A 20479-nucleotide genomic window follows, 5' to 3' on the forward strand; every position below is an offset into this window, starting at 1 on the left:
TCAGTTTCTTCAAAGAGAAAAATAATACTATAAAAGCTGTAGGGCTTACCTGGAATAATGACACAGGGATTTTTCATAATCTTTATATAAATGTCATTTTTAAAGAAAGAAAAATGGATTATCACTCTTGTTTATTTGTAACTTGAGTTTTATTGTTCACTACCATGCTATTACTCTTCTATACAGACTTGGCATTTGCATTTTAAGTCCAAAGAATGTCTCATTTCTTTATTATATTTAAAACAGAGGTATTACAAAGGAGAAAGTAACAACGATGCTTTCTATTTTATATCCATGAAGTAATTAGTACATGAAGCATTAATCTGGCACATGTTTTAAGCATGCACACAGTATGTTCCACATCTTTTTGCGTTAAAACAGAAAGACATTACAAAGATGAATGCAGAAACAGTAAGCTCTACGGTTTTTTTTTCTAAAAGAAATTTTAGGATATTTACATAGTTTAAAATACTTAATATTTTTCATTTAAAAAAAATCCTTGAACTTTCAAACCTAGTACAATGGAGCTGCACTTCATGTGTTTATTCTTAGAATATAGTGCAGCCCTTTCCCTCATCATGTGTTGTTACAGAGGAAATGGGTTTCCGTACACATTAAAGTGGGAAAAAGCTGCATGTTTAATTCCAAACAATTCCTTAAACTGGAGGGAACAAGTCTCTTTTGAAGTAGTCATGTTTATTTTATAGTAACTCTGTAGCTGAACAATTTATTATGTTAATACAGAAATACCAAGAGCTTTATCAAACAAAATACTTACTATTTTCTAGCTGCCTTACAGAAATGATTTACTCAAGAAAACAGAACAAAATTTCTCAGTTTCATTAATCAGCTTTGTAAATATTTTGCCAGAGCTTTGTTTTCCTGGGGTGGGGGAAGCAAATAAAAACGTTTAAAAGCTCATATATGTCTATCTTGTTTTAGCTTGGTGTATTTATTAAGAGTAAATTCTGTGTGTCTTTGCAGTTCATCAATATGTGTATTTAGAAGTTTTTCAAGTTCTTTTGCTCGCTTCTCCTCCTCCAGAAGGAAATGCTGCGTGGCCAAAGAAGCCGGGAAGGATATATCTGGGGGAGACTAAAGAAAGAAGAAAAAGTTAGATGAGGAACACAAGGTCTTTTACAATCTTCGTGTTTCTTGGTAAACAAACTGTCAAACACTGCAGCTCTTAATGAAAAACATATCTTAAGCTGAGCTCTCCACACCAGTGTGATGTAGTCACTGCTAATGAAGTCCTCAAGGAACAAATTCAAAAACTGGCTTAAAAAGGGGCTCACGGCTGCATGCAGTGAGCCAGGTGAGGCGGGATAAAAGCATGATGTTTGGTAGGAGGGTAAATATTGTCTGTCCAGTTGCAGCTGAGATCACCTCAGTGATGAGTGCCGGGCTGCACCCTTCATGTGGTGTGGAAGTGCTCAGTTACCTGTGACCTGTCTAGTGCTTATTTACACACACACAAATGTGTGACTGAGGAATAAAGAGCAATGATAGATAATTTTACAGTGCTTCGTTCAAAATTAATGTTTTAGGTTAATTAAAAAAATAAGTTGGGGAAATTTTTACTTTTGGTTTTTAGTTCTGCAGCACCCCCAGACTCTTCTTCAACTTTTGTTTTATTGGAAGAATGGGATTTTTATAAAGCCTAAGAAGAGTCCACGATCGGAACACTGTCCGCAAGCCTGGTCTTTGGCAGGGGCGTATGGACTGGGGCGGGGGCGGGGGCGTGCAGCCAGCTCACGGGGCAGCCCCAGCGCAGCTTCCGGGCCAGGTACCACGTCTTCACTCAAAGAGAATATGACGGTCTGGGGGGCATGGGACGCTGCTGTTGATCTGGCAAATATATTCTTTTTAATACTCAGTAAGGAGGAAGGTCAGAAGTAGCTAGCATTCTTCTGGGACAGACAACATCCATGTTCTCGCCCCAACATGATGTTTTATGCTAACAGTGCTGTCATAACACACTCTGGAGGAGCCTGGATCAGTTGGACATTCCAAAGACTGCAGATACAGTAACACGAGCATTGTGCTAAGATATGATGAGCAAGAATTGGTAAGCAGGCTGAAGGCTTGGAAAGACAGAGGTACTTCAGAGAGTTAAGAGGGAAACCCCAGAAGCAATTCAGGGCTTGACACTATGTAGGTGTCTGGAGATATGGAGCATGTCAGGACATCTTTTTAAGCACAAACTAATGTACCTTGTACTTCTTATCACTATGAAAGAAGCATAAGGCTTGGTAGGTCTCTTCAAGTTTCGGAGGCAGAATGTTCCACTCTGGGGAGGAATAATCTGAATCATTTATTATGTGACACAGACGGCTGTTTTGTTTGTTTTTAAGAAGGGCCCAGAGCAAGAAAGGGCTCTGCAGTCAGTTGGGAGTGGGGCACAAGCTGTCTTGCTACTCGGGTGAAATGACTTAGCAGATTTTATACTAGAAGAAGTTGTGGTAGAGAAAAATTATGGTAGGCTCTTTGTGAAGCCTCTGGCAAATTTCAAAGGGAAAGCTGTATTACAATCCCTTAAGCCATGCCATCTGCAGCAGAACACTGTATACTATTTGCAAGACAGTTCCTGTCATGCTCGTGAGTCCTGATTGAGACAGAGCATCTAAGAAGCAGACAGGATGACCTGACCTAGTCTCTGACTTGGCTATTCCAATAGAATTATGCATGGGTCCTCTACCTCCCTTTACCCAGGTTCATCTAGCTACTGTTCCTGTTGAATGTCTGATCTGCTTGCAATAGAGACCAAAGCTGAGCTCCTGATATGGCACCATCCCTCAAGGAGATCAACCAAACTCTTTGTGGCAAACAGATTACATCAGGTCCCTCAATCCTTGGAAAGGGCAGAAAGGGCAATATGCCATCCTTACCAGAACTGACGTGTATCCTACAGTCTGCATCTCCTGCCTGCAGGGCCTTGGCCAGCACCACTGTCTAAGGGCTCACAGAGTAACTGATTGATTGACCTGAGATCCTGATTAATAATAAACCTACTTTACAGCAGAGAAGTATGGCAGTGAGGGCATGATCAGGTGTCCATTGGTTCTACCACATACGACATATTTGTCTGCAGAGGGTGCTAACCTGATAGGCTTCCTGAAGGCACAGCTGAGGCATCAGCTTGTGAACCATATCCTGTGAGCATGGCAGCCATTCTTCAGGATTTGGTGTGGACTTTAAACCAATGGCTGTCACAGGCTACTGTGTCTGTAACAGTGATCTGGGAACAGAAGGGAGGACGTAGGAACGGCTTCACTCTCTGTTCACCCTCTTGGAGAATTTGTACCTTCTCTCTCTGTCTTTAGGCTCTGTTGGTCGACAGGTCTTTGGTGTCAGAGAAGGAAAGCGTCTCACCAAGTGAGACCGTGGAGTCTCCGCAAACTTAAAGCTTTGGCAGCATCTAGTCACAGGACTCTCCATGCTGACAAGTCGGAGGCACAGAAAAGAGGTGCGATACTGGCAGAGGCACCTGACCCCGAGCATCATCAGGGGTGAGACCGTTACTACACGGGGGCAGCGAAGAATACGTCTGGGACTCAGGTAATCCACGGAGGGGCTCTCTCGGTGCTCTCACGCCCAGTTTTAAGTACAGGCGCCAAACCACACCCTGCTAAGGGCACAGGAACCAGGGCTTACCCCCCAAGGCCAGCCATCAGGACCAACGGGAGTGTCGGCCAAGGGGAGGGAACCTAGAGTGGGTGAGGAGACTGTGAGCGTCAGTTAAGGCCTCAGATGGCACCAAGGGCTACAGGTTGTTCCAGTGACCCTCCTCCCGTAAGTTTTCCCAGAAATTATGACCAGTCAGAATCTTGGAGAAGCTAGGCCTGAATGGCATGAACAATGTGAAGAGAACATGGATCTGAGTGGTTCAAGCAGGGGCCATAATGGATGCTGCCCATGCCTACCCACACCTGTCACCAGGCTGGCATGTCTACCTTCCAGCTGCCCTGGGTTTTGGCTGCTAACAGCTCACAGGTGGCCCCTTCTCTGCAGATCTGCCCGTGGCTGAACTGGAGCCTCCTGCCTCGCCTGGGAAGTTGCAATCCCCCCTCTTGTCAGGGGCAGTGACTGATCGACATGGGGGTACAAAACACCAGTGGGGAAGATGGTGGTGTAGACAGGCCCTGAGCTCACCTCCTCTCACAGGCATATCAGAATCACAGCTATCTGCAGAGCAACCATCACAGAAAAAGACTGGAATCTATCAGGAAAGATCTACAATGAACGACAGAAGAAGGAACCACAACAAGACAGGTAGGAAGAGTGGATCCATGATATAGTGAAATCTCACACCCCCCAGGGAGGTGGCTCACACATGGGAGAATAATTAAACTGCAGAGGTTCTCCCACAGCAGAGAGAGTCCTGAATGCCACACCGAGCTCCAGCACTGGGAAGAGGAGCCTCCAGAGCATTCGGCTTTGAAGGCCATCAGGGCTTAACTGCAGGAGCCCCACAAGACTAGGGGAAAAAGACTTCACTCTTAAAGGGCTCACACAAAATCTCATGTGTACAAGGACCCAGGGCAAGAGCAGTAATTTGATAGGAGCCTGGGCCAGATCTACCTGTTGGCCTTGGAGAGTCTCCTGGAGAGGCAGGGAATGGCTGCAGCTCACCCTGGGAACAAAGACATTGGTGTCAGACATATTGGGAAACATTCAACTGCACGAATGCTCTTGGAAGCTGACATCTTGGATCATTAGCGTCAAGACCTGGCCCCACCTAACAGCCTGAATGTGGCAGTGCTGGGACACTTCAGGCCAAACAACTAACTGGGGGGAAACACAGCCCTACCCGTCAGCAGACAAGCTTCCTAAAGACTAAAGGACACACAGCCACCTGTGGATACACCTAGACAGGGCCTGGACCACCAGAGGGCCAAGACCCAGCTCTACCTACCAGTGGGCAGGCATCAGCCTCTCTTTCTAGAGAGCCTGCACAAACCTCTAGACCAGCCTCACCCACCAGGGAGCAGACACCAGAAGCAAGAAAACTATAATCCTGTAAGGCACGCCAGACCTTCCTGGGACTAGCTGGCCCTGGCCCTGACAACTAGGAGGTTAACACAACCTCCAGACACCTTAGTCCCCATACCCAACAGTATCATGAACTGCCTCCCTGACAATGATCTGAAATGAGCTCTGGGATCCCTGGGCCCTGCAGCCAGACTCCAGGAACCACGTCTGCCTGAGAGTAGGCAGGCAGTAACCCCAGGATCTGGCTTTACCTGCCAGTGAGTGGGCAAAAGCCTCAGTCTTTGGGACCCTGATCCTGCCCACCAGTGAGCCAGCACTAGCCCCAGCCTCCCTAGGATTCCATAACCAGGCACTTCATGACCATGCCCCATTGAACAGCAGCCAGCAAAGTCTACACAAGACAGGGTCTGGCAACCAACCAGACTAGGGACTGACCAAGCTTCCTGGACACCTACACACCCTGCCACAAGAGAAGGACGCAAGCAGCCCTCTCAGGGGGAGCCTCTAGCTGGGGTGACAACAGGGGAGTGTACTGCTCAGACGCAATACGACGTCTTCTCCAAGGTCAAGCAATGTTAACTGACCTACTGTATGCATAAAAATACAGATAGCAACTTAGACAAAATGAGCTGGCAGAGGAGTATATTCCAAATGAAGGAACAAGATAAATCTTTATAAGAAGAACTAAGTGATGTGGAGATAGGCAATCTACCCAAGAAAGAGTTAAGAGTAATGATCATAAAGATGCTCAAAGAACTCTGGAGAAGAATGGATACACAGAGTGAGAAATTAGAAATTAAGAGTTAGAAACTATAAGTAACAACCAAGCAGAGATGAGTAATACAATAACTCAAATGAAAAAATACACTACAAGCAATCAACAACAGAATAAATGATTCAGAAGAATGGATCACTGACCTGGAAGACAGAGTAATGGAAATCACTGCTGTTGAACAGAAAACAGAATTAAAAGAAATGAGGACAGTTTAACAGACTTCTGGGACAATATCAAGTACACTAATATTTGCCTTAAGTCCCAGAAGGAGAAGAGACAAAAGGGACCCAAGAAGATGTCTGAAGAGATAATAGCTGAAAACCTCCCAAACCTGGGAAAGGAAATAGCTACCCATGTCCAGGAAGTACAGAGACTCCCAAACAGGATTAACCCACATAGTAACACACTAAGACAGATAGTAATCAAAATGAAAAAATTAAAGAGAGAACACTAAAATCAGTAAGGGAAAAGCAACAAATAAAATGCAAGGAAACTGCCAAAGGGTTATGAGCTGATTTTGCAGCAGAAACTCTGCAGTTCAGAAGGGAGTGGCAAGATATATTTAAAGTAATGAAAGGGAAAAACCTACAACCAAGAATACTTTGCCCAGCAAGGCTCTCATTCAGATTTGATGGAGAGATAAAAAACTTTGTAGACAAACAGAAGCTAAGAGAATTCAGTACCACCAAAGCAGCTTTACAAATATTAAAGGAACTTCCTTAGGCGAAAAAGGCCACAACTAGAAACAAGAAAATTATGGAAAGAAAAATCTCACTAGTAAAGGAAAAGATAAAGTAAAGGTAGGAAATCAGGGAGGTTAAAGGACAAAAGTAGTAAAATCATATATTTCTACAATAAGCAGTTAAGAGATACACAAAACAATTAGATATAAAAATTATATTAAAAATATGGTAACTGTGAGGGAAGGAGAGTACAAATGCAAGGCATTTTAAATGTGTTTCAAATTAGAGATTAGCAACTTAAAACATTTATATATAGATAACTATATGTAAGGACTGCTATATATGTGTGTGTATATATATATATATATATATATATATATATATAGACTGCTATATTAAAACCTCATTGTAACTACAAATGAAAAATCTATGATAACAATACACACAAAAAAGAAAAAGGAATCCAGTCATACCAGTAAAGATAATCATCAAATCACAAAAAATAAAGGAAATAAAAGACCTATAAAAACAAATCCAAACAACTAACAAAATGGCAGTGAGTATCAATATAAATATCAATATCAATAATCACCTTAAATATAAATGAACTAAATGTTCCAACCAAAACACACAGACTGTCTGAATGGATCAAAAGATCCAAGATCAAAAGACTGGCATACTGCTGCCTATAAGAGACCCATTTCGGATCTGGAGACACATACAGACTAAAAGTGGGGGGATGGAAAAAGATATTCAATGCAAAAGGAACTCAAAAGTAAGCCAGAGTTGCAATACTTTTATCAGACAAAATAGACTTTAAAATAAAGACTGTTACAAGAGACAAAGGACACTACATAATGATCAAAGGATTAATCAAAGAAGATGTAACAACTGTTAATACATATGCACCCAACATAGAAGCATCTCAATATATAAGGCAGATGTTAACAGACATAAAAGGAGAAATTGACAGTAATACAATCTTCCAACAACACAAAAGAAGACTCTACACATGGACATCACCAGATGGTCAACATCGAAATCATACTGATTATATTCTTTGCAGCCAAAGATGGAGAAGCTCTATATAGTCGGCATAAACAAGACCGGGAGCTGACTGTGGCTCAGATCATGACCTCCTTATTGCCAAATTCAGACTTAAATTGAAGAAAGTATGGAAAACCACTAGACCTAAATAAAATCTCTTATGATTATACAGTGGAAGTGAGAAATAGATTTAAGGGACTAGATATGATACAGTGCCTGATGAACTATGGACAGAGGTTCGTGACATTGTACAGGAGACATGAATCAAGATTGTCCCCAAGAAAAAGAAATGCAAAAAAGCAAAATGGCTGTCTGAGGAGGCCTTACAAATAGCTGTGAAAAGAAGGGAAGTGAAAAGCAAAGGAGAAAAGGAAAGATATACCCATTTGAATGCAGAGTTCCAAACAATAGCAAGGAGAGATAAGAAAGCCTTCCTCAGCATCAATGCAAAGAATTAGAGGAAAACAATAGAATGGGAAGGACTAGAGATCTCTGCAAGAAAATTAGAGATACCAAGGGAATATTTCATGCAAAGATGGGCTCAATAAAGGACAGAAATGGTATGGACCTAACAGAGGCAGAAGATATTAAGAAAAGGTGGCAAGAATACACAGAAGAACTATACAAAAAAGATCTTCACAACCCAGATAATCACGATGGTGTGATCACTCACACTCACCTAGAGCCAGACATCCTGGAATGTGAAGTCAAGTGGGCCTTAGGAAGCATCACTACGAACAAAGCTAGTGGAGGTCATGGAATTCCAGTTGAGCTATTTCAAATCCTGAAAGATGATGATGTGAAAGTGCTGTACTCAATATGTCAGAAAAGTTGGAAAACTCAGCAGTGGCCACAGGGCTGGAAAAGGTCAGTTTTCATTCCAATCCCAAAGAAAGGCAATGCCAAAGAATGCTCAGACTACCGCTCAAAATTCTCCAAGCCAGGCTTCAGCAATACGTGAACTTCCAGATGTTCAAGCTGGTTTTAGAAAAGGCAGAGGAACCAGAGATCAAATTGCCAACATATGCTGGATCATTCAAAAAGCAAGAGAGTTCCAGAAAAACATCTATTTCTGCTTTATTGACTATGCCAAAGCCTTTGACTGTGTGGATCACAACAAACTCTGGAAAATTCTGAAAGAGATGGGCATACCAGACCACCTGACCTGCCTCTTGAGAAACCTGTATGCAGGTCAGGAAGCAACAGTTAGAACTGGACATGGAACAACAGACTGGTTCCAAATAGGAAAAGGAGCACATCAAGGCTGTATATTGTCAGCCTGCTTATTTAACTTATATGCAGAGTACATCATGAGAAACGCTGGGCTGGAAGAAGCACAAGCTGGAATCAAGATTGCTGGGAGAAATATCAATAACCTCAGATATGCAGATGACACCACCCTTATGGCAGAACGTGAAGAAGAACTAAAGAGCCTTTTGATGAAAATGAAAGTGGAGAGTGAAAAAGTTGGTTTAAAGCTCAACATTCAGAAAATGAAGATCATGGCATCTGGTCCCATCACTTCATGGGAAATAGATGGGGAAACAGTGTCAGACTTTATTATTTTGGGCTCCAAAATTACTGCAGATGGTGCTGCAGCCATGAAATTAAAAGACGCTTACTCCTTGGAAGGAAAGTTATGACCAACCTAGATAGCATATTAAAAAGCAGAGACATTACTTTGCCAACAAAGATTCATCTCGTCAAGGCTATGATTTTTCCAGTAGTCATGTATGGATGTAGAGTTGGACTATAAAGTAAGCTGAGTGCCAAAGAATTGATGCTTTTGAACTGTGGTGTTGGAGAAGACTCTTGAGAGTCCCTTGGGCTGCAAGGAGATCCAACCAGTCCATTCTGAAGGAGATCAGCCCTGGGATTTCTTTGGAGGGAATGATGCTAAAGCTGAAACTCCAGTACTTTGGCTACCTCATGCGAACAGTTGACTCATTGGAAAAGACTCTGATGGTGGGAGGGATTGGGGGCAGGAGGAGAAGGGGACGACAGAGGATGAGATGGCTGGATGGCATCACTGACTTGATGGACGTGGGTCTGAGTGAACTCCGGGAGTTGGTGATGGACAGGGAGGCCTGGCATGCTGCGATTCATGGGGTCGTGAAGAGTCGGACACGACTGAGCAACTGAACTGAACTGAACTGATATGCAAATAAAATGGAAAACCTAGAAAATATTCTTAGAAAGGTACCATCTCTCAAGACTGAATGAGGAAGAAACAGAAGGCATGAATAGACCAATTACAAGTACTGAAATTAAATCAGTAATTTTAAAGCTTCCAATAAATCAAAGTCCAGGACCAAATGGCTTCACCAGTAAATTCTACCAAACATTTAGGGAAGAGTTAAGACCTATCCTTCTGAAACTGTTCCAAAAAATTACAGAGGAAGGAACACTTCTGAACTCATTCTATGAGGCCACCATCACCCTGATAACAAAACCAAAGATATCACAAAAAAACCAAAACTACAGGCCAATATCACTGATGAACTTGTATGCAAAAATCCTCAACAAAGTACTAGCAAACCAGCTCCAACAATATTCCACCATCAAGTAAGATTTATACCAAGGATACAAGAATTTTTCAATACATTCAAATCAATCAACGTGATATACCACATTAACACATTGAAGAATAAAAACCATATGATCATCCCAATAGATGCAGAAGGAGCTTTTGATAAAATTCAACATTCATCTATGATAAAAACTTTCCAGAAAGTGAAAGAAACCTCAGTGGCATAAGGGGCATACATGACAACCCCCCATCTAACATCATACTAAATGGTGAAAAGCTGGAAGCATTCCCTCTAAGATCAGAAACAAGACAAGGATGCTCACTCTTGTCACATTTATTCAACACAGTTTTAGAAGTCCTAGCCACAGCAATCAGAAAAAAAAAAAAGAAATAAAAGATTCCAAATTGGAAAGAAGTAAAATAGTCACTGTTTGTAGATGACATGATGCTATACATAGGAAATCCTAAACATGCTACCAGTAAACTAGAGCTCATCAATGAATCTGGTAAAGTTTCAGGATATGAAATTAATATACAGAAATCTGTTGCATTTCTATACACTAACAATGAAATGTAAGAAAAAAAATTAAGGAAACAATCATATTTACTATTACATCAAAAAGAATAAAATACCTAGGAATAAACCTACCTAAGGAGGCAAAAGAACTATACTTCAAAAACTATAGGACAATATTGAAAGAATTGAAGATCACACAAACAGATGAGAGATATACCATGTTCTTAGATTGGAAGAATGAACATTGTTAAAATTACCATATTACCCAAGGCAATCTACCAATTCAATGCAATTCCTATCAAGTTACTAATAGTGTTTTGACAGAACTAGAACAAAGAATTTTTAAATTTGCATGGAAACACAAAAGTCTCCAAAGAGCCAAAACAATCTTGAGAAAGAAGAATGGGGCTGGAGGAATCATACTCCCTATGAAGCTACTGTAATTAAGGCAGTATGGAACCGGCACAAAATCAGACACATAAATCAGTGGAACGATAGGAAGCCCAGAAATAAACCCATACATTTATGATCAGTGAATCTATGGCAAAGGGGGCAGTAATATACAATGGATAAAAGATAGCCTCTTCAATAAATGGTGCTAGGAAAACTAGACAGCTACAGGTAAAAGACCGAAATTAGAAGATTCTCTATCACTATGTACAAAAATTAAAAATGGTTTACTTCTTTTCCAATTTGGATTCCTTTTATTTCTTTTTCTGCTCCGATTGCTGTGGCCAGAACTTCCAAAACCATGTTGAATAGTAATGGTGAAAGTGGGCGCCCCTGTCTTGTTCCTGACTTTAGGGGAAATGCTTTCAATTTTTCACCATTGAGGATAATGTTTGCTGTGGGTTTGTCATAGATAGCTTTTATTATGTTGAGGTATGTTCCTTCTATTCCTGCTTTCTGGAGAGTTTTTATCATAAATGGATGTTGAATTTTGTCAAAGGCTTTCTCTGCATCTATTGAGAGAATCATATGGTTTTTATTTTTCAATTTGTTAATGTGGTGTATTACATTGATTGATTTGCAGGTATTGAAGAATCCTTGCATCCCTGGGATAAAGCCCACTTGGTCATGGTGTATGATCTTTTTAATGCGTTGTTGGATTCTGATTGCTAGAATTTTGTTAAGGATTTTTGTATCTATGTTCATCAGTGATATTGGCCTGTAGTTTTATTTTTTTGTGGCATCTTTGTCAGGTTTTGGTATTAGGTGATGGTGGCTGCAGGTGACATGATCCTCTACATAGAAAACCCTAAAGACTCCACCAGAAAATTACCAGAACTAATCAATGAATATAGTAAAGTTGCAGGATATAAAATCAACACACAGAAATCCCTTGCATTCCTATACACTAATAATGAGAAAATAGAAAGAGAAATTAAGGAAACAATTCCATTCAGCATTGCAACAAAAAGAATAAAATACTTACGAATACATCTACCTAAAGAAACTAAAGACCTATATATGCTATGCTATGCTAAGTCACTTCAGTCATGTCCGACTCTGTGTGACTCCATAGACGGCAGCCCACTAGGCTTCCCCGTCCCTGGGATTCTCCAGGCAAGAACACTGGAGTGGGTTGCCATTTCCTTCTCCAATGCAGGAAAGTGAAAAATGAAAATGAAGTCGCTCAGTCGTGTCGGACTCTTCGCGACCCCATGGACTGCAGCCTACCAGGCTCCTCCGTCCATGCGATTTTCCAGGCAAGAGTAGTGGAGTGGGGTGCTATTGCCTTCTCCGAAAGACCTATATATAGAAAACTATAAAACACTGGTGAAAGAAATCAGAGAGGACACTAATAGATGGAGAAATATACCATGTTCGTGGATTGGGAGAATCAATATAGTGAAAATGAGTATACTATCCAAAGCAATTTATAGATTCAATGCAATCCCTATCAAGCTACCAACGGTATTCTTCACAGAGCTAGAACAAATAATTTCACAATTTGTGTGGAAATACAAAATACCTCGAATAGCCAAAGCAATCTTGAGAAAGAAGAATGGAACTGGAGGAATCAACCTGCCTGACTTCAGGCTCTACTACAAAGCCACAGTCATCAAGACAGTATGGTACTGGCACAAAGACAGAAATATAGATCAATGGAACAAAATAGAAAGCCCAGAGATAAATCCACGCACCTATGGACACCTTCTCTTTGACAAAGGAGGCAAGAATATACAATGGATTAAAGACAATCTCTTTAACAAGTGGTGCTGGGAAAACTGGTCAACCACTTGTAAAAGAATGAAACTAGAACACTTTCTAACACCATACACAAAAATAAACTCAAAATGGATTAAAGATCTAAACGTAAGACCAGAAACCACAAAACTCCTAGAGGAGAACATAGGCAAAACACTCTCCGACATACATCACAGCAGGATCCTCTATGACCCACCTCCCAGAATATTGGAAATAAAAGCAAAAATAAACAAATGGGACCTAATTAAAATTAATAGTTTCTGCACAACAAAGGAAAACTATAATCAAGGTGAAAAGACAGCCTTCAGAATGGGAGAAAATAATAGCAAATGAAGCAACAGACAAACAACTAATCTCAAAAATATACAAGCAACTCCTACAGCCCAACTCCAGAAAAATAAATTACCCAATCAAAAAATGGGCCAAAGAACTAAATAGACATTTCTCCAAAGAAGACATACAGATGGCTAACAAACACATGAAAAGATACTCAACATCACTCATTATCAGAGAAATGCAAATCAAAACCACGATGAGGTACCATTTCACGCCAGTCAGAATGGCTGTGATCCAAAAGTCTACAAGCAATAAATTCTGGAGAGGGTGTGGAGAAAAGGGAACCCTCTTACACTGTCGGTGGGAATGCAAACTAGTACAGCCACTATGGAGAACAGTGTGGAGATTCCTTTAAAAACTGGAAATAGAACTGCCTTATGACCCAGCAATCCCACTGGTGGGCATACACACTGAGGAAACCAGAATTGAAAAAGACACGTGTACCCCAATGTTCATCGCAGCACTGTTTATAATAGCCAGGACATGGAAGCAACCTAGATGTCCATCAGCAGATGAATGGATAAGAAAGCAGTGGTACATATACACAATGGAGTATTACTCAGCCATTAAAAAGAATACATTTGAATCAGTTCTAATGAGGTGGATGAAACTGGAGCCTATTATACAGAGTGAAGTAAGCCAGAAAGAAAAACACCAATACAGTATACTAACGCATATATATGGAATTTAGAAAGATGGTAACAATAACCGTGTATATGAGACAGCAAAAGAGACACTGATGTATAGAACAGTCTTTTGGACTCTGTGTGAGAAGGCGAGGGTGGGATGATTTGGGAGAATGGCATTGAAACATGTATAATATCATATATGAAACGAGTTGCCAGTCCAGGTTCGGTGCACAATACTGGATGCTTGGGGCTGGTGCACTGGGATGACCCAGAGGGATGGTACGGGGAGGGAGGAGGGAGGAGGGTTCAGGATGGGGAACACATGTATACCTGTGGCAAATTCATTTTGATATATGGCAAAACCAATACAATATTGTAAAGTTAAAAAATAAAATAAAATTAAAAAAAGAAAAAATATATAAATGGTTTAAAGATCTAAATGTAAACCCAGATACTATAAAACTCCTATAGGAAACCATAGGCAGAATATTCTACGACATAAATTGCAACAATATCTTTTTGGATATATCTCCTAAAGCAATGGAACAAAAGAAAAAATAAATAAGTGGGACCTAATAAGCCTTAAAAGCTTTCTCAGGAAAGGAAACAATAAAGAAAATGGAAATACAACCTACAGAATGGGGGAAGATATTTGCAAGCAATGTGACCAACAAAGGCCTAATTTCTAAAATATGCAAACTATTTATACAGCTCAATGACCAAACAAAAAATCAAAGCAAAAAATGAGTAGAAGACCTAAACAGACATTTCTCCAAAGAAGACATACAGATGGTCAACAAGCACGTGAAGAGATGCTCAATATAGCTAATTATTTGTTGTCGTTCAGTTGTTAGGTCATGTCCATCATTTTGTGACCCCATAGACTGCACTGGTAATTATTAGAGAAATACAAATCAAAACTACAACGAGATCTACCTCACACAGGTCATAAAGGCCATCAACAAAAAGTCTATAAATATAAATGCTGGAGGGGGTGTGGAGAAAAGGGAACCCTCCTACAGTGTTGGTGGCAATGTAATGGTGCAGCCACTGCGGACAATAGCATCGAGGTTCCTTAAAAAAACTAAAAACAGGGTTACTATCTGATCCAGCAATCCTATTCTTGGGCATATATCTGGAAAAGATGAAAACTCTAATTTATACAGATATATGCACCCCAGTGTTTATGGCAGCACTATAACACAGTTTGCCACAGTCAATGCATGGAAGCAACCTAAATAATGACTAGATAAAGAATATACGTCATGTATCTATATACATACACACATAACACACACAACACACACAATGGAAGATTACTCAGGCATAAAAAGAATGAAATAATTCAATTTGTAGCAACATGGATGGATCTAGAGATTATCATACTAAATGATGTAAGTCAGACAAAGACAGATGTCACAGTATCACTTATTACTGGAATCTAAAAAAAATGACATGAATTCATTCAGAGCAGAAATAGACTCATAGAAAACAAACTTACGGTTATCAAAGAAAAGTGGGGGAGGGACAAATTGGAAATTTGGGATTAACAGATAAAGACTACTTGTATAAAATCAACAAGGACCTGCTGTTTAGCACAGGGAACTATATTCAATATCTTGTAATAACCTAGGAAAAGAATCTAAAAAAAATAGACATGCATATATAACTGAATCACTCTGCTGTTCACTGCAAACAATGTAAATAAATATACGTCAATAGAAAACAAACAAACCCACACTGGCCAAGCTTCTTATCTCCAGGGGAACCAACTCTTTTGTACAATCCATGTTCCAAGCTCCTGGTGAGACCAGACTATACTAATCTCTAACTAAGATCTCATCCTTATCTAGCCTTCCTCCCCTCCCCTAGCCTGCTTCCCTCATTCCTTCTGCTGAGAATACTACCTTAGTAAATCACTTTTACAAGAATCTTCATCTCAGGCTCTAGGAAACCTGACTTCAGACTCATCACTTCCTAGATTCTGGCTCGAGTGACTGGATGACATCAATGCTAGTTATGGAGGGAGAAAGGAAAGACAGTAAAGAGGCCCATTAAGGGTAATGTCTTAGTTAGTTTTGATCCCCCAGATTCTAGCACAGGTATGCTTTCGATAATTTTTTGAAATAATATATTAATGAAGGAATATATTCAAGTCTGAATAATGCTGAGTTAGAGGTGACTTGGGACACAGATTGTGAAGTAGACAGTGGGATATATCAGTCCTGATTTCAGAAGACAGGTGTGGACCAGAGAGGTATATTTGAAAGTTATAGGTAATAATTAAAGCTGTGACTCTGATTGAAATCATCCAGACCTGAAAATAAAAGAAGAGGAAGAAATGGAAAAATGGAATCCTGGGGAACACTTCACTTTAGGCACCCACTCCCACGGTCACATTCTTGACACTGTCGTCAATGATAACTGCATTACATACTAATGGAGATTTTATGTAACCCACCTAGTATGCTTCCAACTGACTTAGTCTAGTATTCCCACTCTCTCATATCTAACTCTCTCATATCTCTCTTTTCTAATTCTGCTCACATTCCATATCCATCATGATAGCCATTTAGCAACGTGTCCCTTCCTTTATCCTAGCTCCATGCTAGACACATGGTAAAACTCAGGCCGAATTAAAACTGCTTGCACCAAGCATGTACCTGAGTGGTTGAATGCTGGGCAAGTGAATGGAGGAGAAATTACATCACACAGGGACTAGTTTCACTTAAAATTCATGAGCACAAATTCACATGGTTAGTGAGCACCGCCTGGCCATTCTCCTGCCCTTCCCTAGTATACTCACTTTCTTAATCACGGCCACACAGCCTTGCCTCTTTCTCAGGACCTCCATTCCTCCGTGCCACTCACACTTAGAGCCGTATTTTAGGCCACACTGTTTCAGAGACCCTTCCTTCTACCTACACTGTGGATTCTATTCCGTCTTACCTTCTTAATGACCTTGCTTCTACAAATAAACCTTACCCCTTGGATCCCACTCCACCTCTTTCACCACCAGATGTTCCTCCTCTCTTTGAAGATTCCCATTGGAGCACTAAACATTATGGTCTAAGGCTTTGTCTTGGGACAGCATCTCCATTTACACACCACTCTTATGGCAGAAAGTGAAGAGGAACTAAAAAGCCTCTTGATGAAAGTGAAAGTGGAGAGTGAAAAAGTTGGGTTAAAGCTCAACATTCAGAAAACGAAGATCATGGCATCCGGTCCCATCGCTTCATGGGAAATAGATGGGGAAACAGTGGAAACAGTGTCAGACTTTATTTTTGGGGGCTCCAAAATCACTGCAGATGGTGACTGCAGCCATGAAATTAAAAGACACTTACTCCTTGGAAGGAAAGTTATGACCAACCTAGATAGCATATTCAAAAGCAGAGACATTATCTTGCCAACAAAGGTCCGTCTAGTCAAGGCTATGGTTTTTCCAGAGGTCATATATGGATGTGAGAGTTGGACTGTGAAGAAGGCTGAGTGCCGAAGAATTGATGCTTTTGAACTGTGGTGTTGCAGAAGACTCTTGAGAGTCCCTTGGACTGCAAGGAGATCCAACCAGTCCATTCTGAAGGAGATCAGCCCTGGGATTTCTTTGGAAGGAATGATGCTAAAGCTGAAACTCCAGTACTTTGGCCACCTCATGCAAAGAGTTGACTCATTGGAAAAGACTCTGATGCTGGGAGGGATTGGGGGCAGGAGGAGAAGGGGACGACAGAGGATGAGATGGCTGGATGGCATCACTGACTCGATGGACATGAGTCTGAGTGAACTCCGGGAGTTGGTGAAGGACAGGGAGGCCTGGCATGCTGCAATTCATGGGGTCACAAAGAGTCGGACACAACTGAGCGACTGAACTGAACTGAACTGAAGTATTATCATCTAGTCTGATAGATTTAAGTATCAGCCTCATGCTAATTAAAATGCTCCTTTTTTATTTCCAGCTCTGGTCTATTCCTTGAACACCAGATTCACATATCCTATTGCTTGTTTAATTTGCATGTTCAGTAAACACTTAAGTTTAAATGTCTAACCTGGAAATAATGAATTTTCTCCACTAACACTGCTCCTTCCTAGTCTTCCGTGTCAGAGAGTGGTGCTACTATGTACCTGAGGCTCAAGCGGAGAACCTACGAGTCATCTCTGAGTCTTTTCTTTCCACCGCCAATCCACTGTCAAGTCTCATTTGCTCTCCAAAATATTTCCTGGATCCAACACCTCCTGGCTCCGCCGCAACTGTTCCAAAGCCAGCAGCACCATCTCTTGCTTTGCCTATTGAAATAGCCTGACAGTTGTTCTCTCCACTTCTACCTCTGCCCATCTATAATTTATTTGGCAGTCAAATGGATCTTCAAAAGATTTTTAAAACAGATTATATTTTCTACCATTTGCAACTTTCTCATGGCTTCCCACTGCTTTAAAATAAACTCCCAACTGCTTCCCATGGCCACTGTCTCTACAGACCTGGAGTTCTCCTGCCTATTTTTCTGTCCCTATTTCATTACACACTTCTTAGCTCCACACCACACACTTCCCCTTTTCTGGTTCTCAAACTTAACAAACTTTGTTTTGCCAAACAGATTTGACCCGGTCATTCCATCTGCCCAAAACTCTCTACTTCCAGGTTTTTGTAAGGCTGGATCCTTTTTTGTTATTTAAGTTTCAACCTAAATGTCCCCCTCTCAGTAATCATTTTCCTAGCCACTTAAAGTCATCCCCCACTCTGTCATCAGTTCCTATCACATCATTTGCTATCTTTTCATCAATTTTTATAGTATTTATAACTTTTTGATTTTTTAATTTGTTTGTAGTCATTAACTGTTCTCTCTCTTTTGAGATAAAATTTATATAAAGTAAGACTAACCATCTCAAAATGAACAATTTGGTGTGGATTTAGTATAGTCACAGTGTATTAAATATCTAGTTTCAAAGCATTTTCATCATCCCCAAAGGAAGCTGTACCCATCAAGCCTTGCTCCCTGGCTTTCCCATCCCCTTATACTCCTGGCAACCACCAACCTGCAATCTGTTTTAATCAGATTCACCTATTATGGGCATTTTTATACAATATATAACCTTTTGTGTCTTGTTTCCTTCAGGTAGCATGATATTATCCAGGTCCATCCATGTTATAGCATGTATCAGCACTTCTCTCCTTTTCATAACTGAATAGTATTCCACTGTGTATACACACCACTCTTCGTTTATCCATTCACCCACTGATGGAGTTCCCCTCTTTTTTCACCAGAGTGTAGACTTGTCTATCTCATCAATGAGTGTTTAGAACAGAACCTGCCATATAGTGAGTGCTCAATACATGTTTACTCCATCAGTGACTGAGTGAATGAGAAACACTAGTAGTTAAGGGACAGGTATACCGAGGGAGAACTTTGGAAGCAGACTGGGAAGGAGTGATCAGAAAGGCAACAGGAGAATCAGTGGAGAGTAGTGTCTTAGAAGTCAGAGAACATGATATCAAGAGAAAAAGATTAAGGAAGATGAGTTCTTTAAACTGTCTATTTACTTAACAGTGAGGATGTCATTGGTGGTCTGAGCAGGAACAGCACTGATGTGGAATAAAGAATGCAACAGTGGATGAAGTCACTGGACTCAGAATGGCGGTCTGGGCCGTGTCTTTCAGGAGCCTCCAGGGCTGCCATCACAGCCAACGTTCCCCGTTGCCCAGACCTACAACAGTAGAGAATTTTCTTTTCTGGATGACTCTGTAGTTATGAGCTCCTCAAGTAACAATGTAGAATTTTAGAGGTGGAAAGAAATCCAGCGTTCATTAAGTTATACAATAGACACTCTTGCATGTCTTTTAAATGCCTACTAGTGCCAGGCATTATTTTTGGTGCTAGGGTTAAAACAGCAAGCAAAAACAGAAAAAATCCTACTTTAATGGAGCTTAAATTCTAGAGGAAGGAGGCAAACAAAATATGTTATAATAAAGTACTATGGATAAAACAAAAAATAGAATATGATGAGGGAGGTGCTACTGTTCCTCAGGTGTTTCTGATGAGGTGATATTTAAGCAGAAACTAATCATCCTAAAGTCACCTGATATTAGAACAGTGAAGTCACGTCATGTGCATGCTGTCATGTCCGACTCTTCGTGACCCCATGGTCTGTAGCCCACCTGGCTCTTCTGTCCAGGGAATTTTTCAGGCAAGAATACTGAAGTGAGTTGCAATGAAGCCTTTGGCAATTTATCACTTTTTTTCCCCCTCTTGCTGGGTTGGATTATGTGTTTACTTTGGAGTCCTTAAAGCGAGAAGTTTTGTTGATACAGAACTTGCTAAGTCCTCTTGGAGGTTCCCTTAGCTTAAATGAGGAAGTTTATTTACTTTATTGTTATGGAATTTTATTCTGTTCAGATAATTTTGACATTTTATGTTGAGATGAAACAAAAGAGCATTGCTGGGCTTTCAGTTCAGTTCAGTCGCTCAGTCGGGTCCGACTCTTCGCGACCCCACGAACCGCAGCACACCAGGCCTCCCTGTCTATCACCAACTCCCAGAGTCCACCCAAACCCATGTCCATTGAGTCAGTGATGCCATCCAACCATCTCACCCTCTGTCGTCCCCTTCTCCTCCTGCCTTCGGTCTTTTCCAGCATCAGGGTCTTTTCAAATAAGTCAGCTCTTTGCATTGGGTGACCAAAGTATTGGAGTTTCAGCTTCAACATCAGTCCTTCCAATGAACACTCAGGACTGATCTCCTTTAGGATGGACTGGTTGAGATCTCTAAA

At 40.8% G+C, this 20479-nt stretch overlaps 1 protein-coding gene across 6 annotated transcripts in view; it reads right to left on the reverse strand.

Moving 5' to 3' along the window:
- Nucleotides 1-695: 695 nt before the first annotated feature.
- DEUP1 (deuterosome assembly protein 1) overlaps nucleotides 696-20479 on the reverse strand; it is a 142307-nt gene continuing 122523 nt past the window's right edge. For 5 of the 6 annotated variants that reach the window (XM_061405985.1, XM_061405988.1, XM_061405984.1 and 2 more), the window contains one exon: nucleotides 696-1095. In XM_061405985.1, coding sequence (XP_061261969.1) covers nucleotides 919-1095 — 177 coding nt within the window. In that variant the 3' untranslated portion in view covers nucleotides 696-918. Of the gene's footprint in view, nucleotides 1096-4581; nucleotides 4634-20479 lie in introns of all 6 variants that reach the window. The other variant, XM_061405986.1, reaches the window with a different exon arrangement.

This window comes from Bos javanicus, chromosome 29, assembly GCF_032452875.1.
Source record: "Bos javanicus breed banteng chromosome 29, ARS-OSU_banteng_1.0, whole genome shotgun sequence".
Taxonomy (NCBI): Eukaryota; Metazoa; Chordata; class Mammalia; order Artiodactyla; family Bovidae; genus Bos; species Bos javanicus.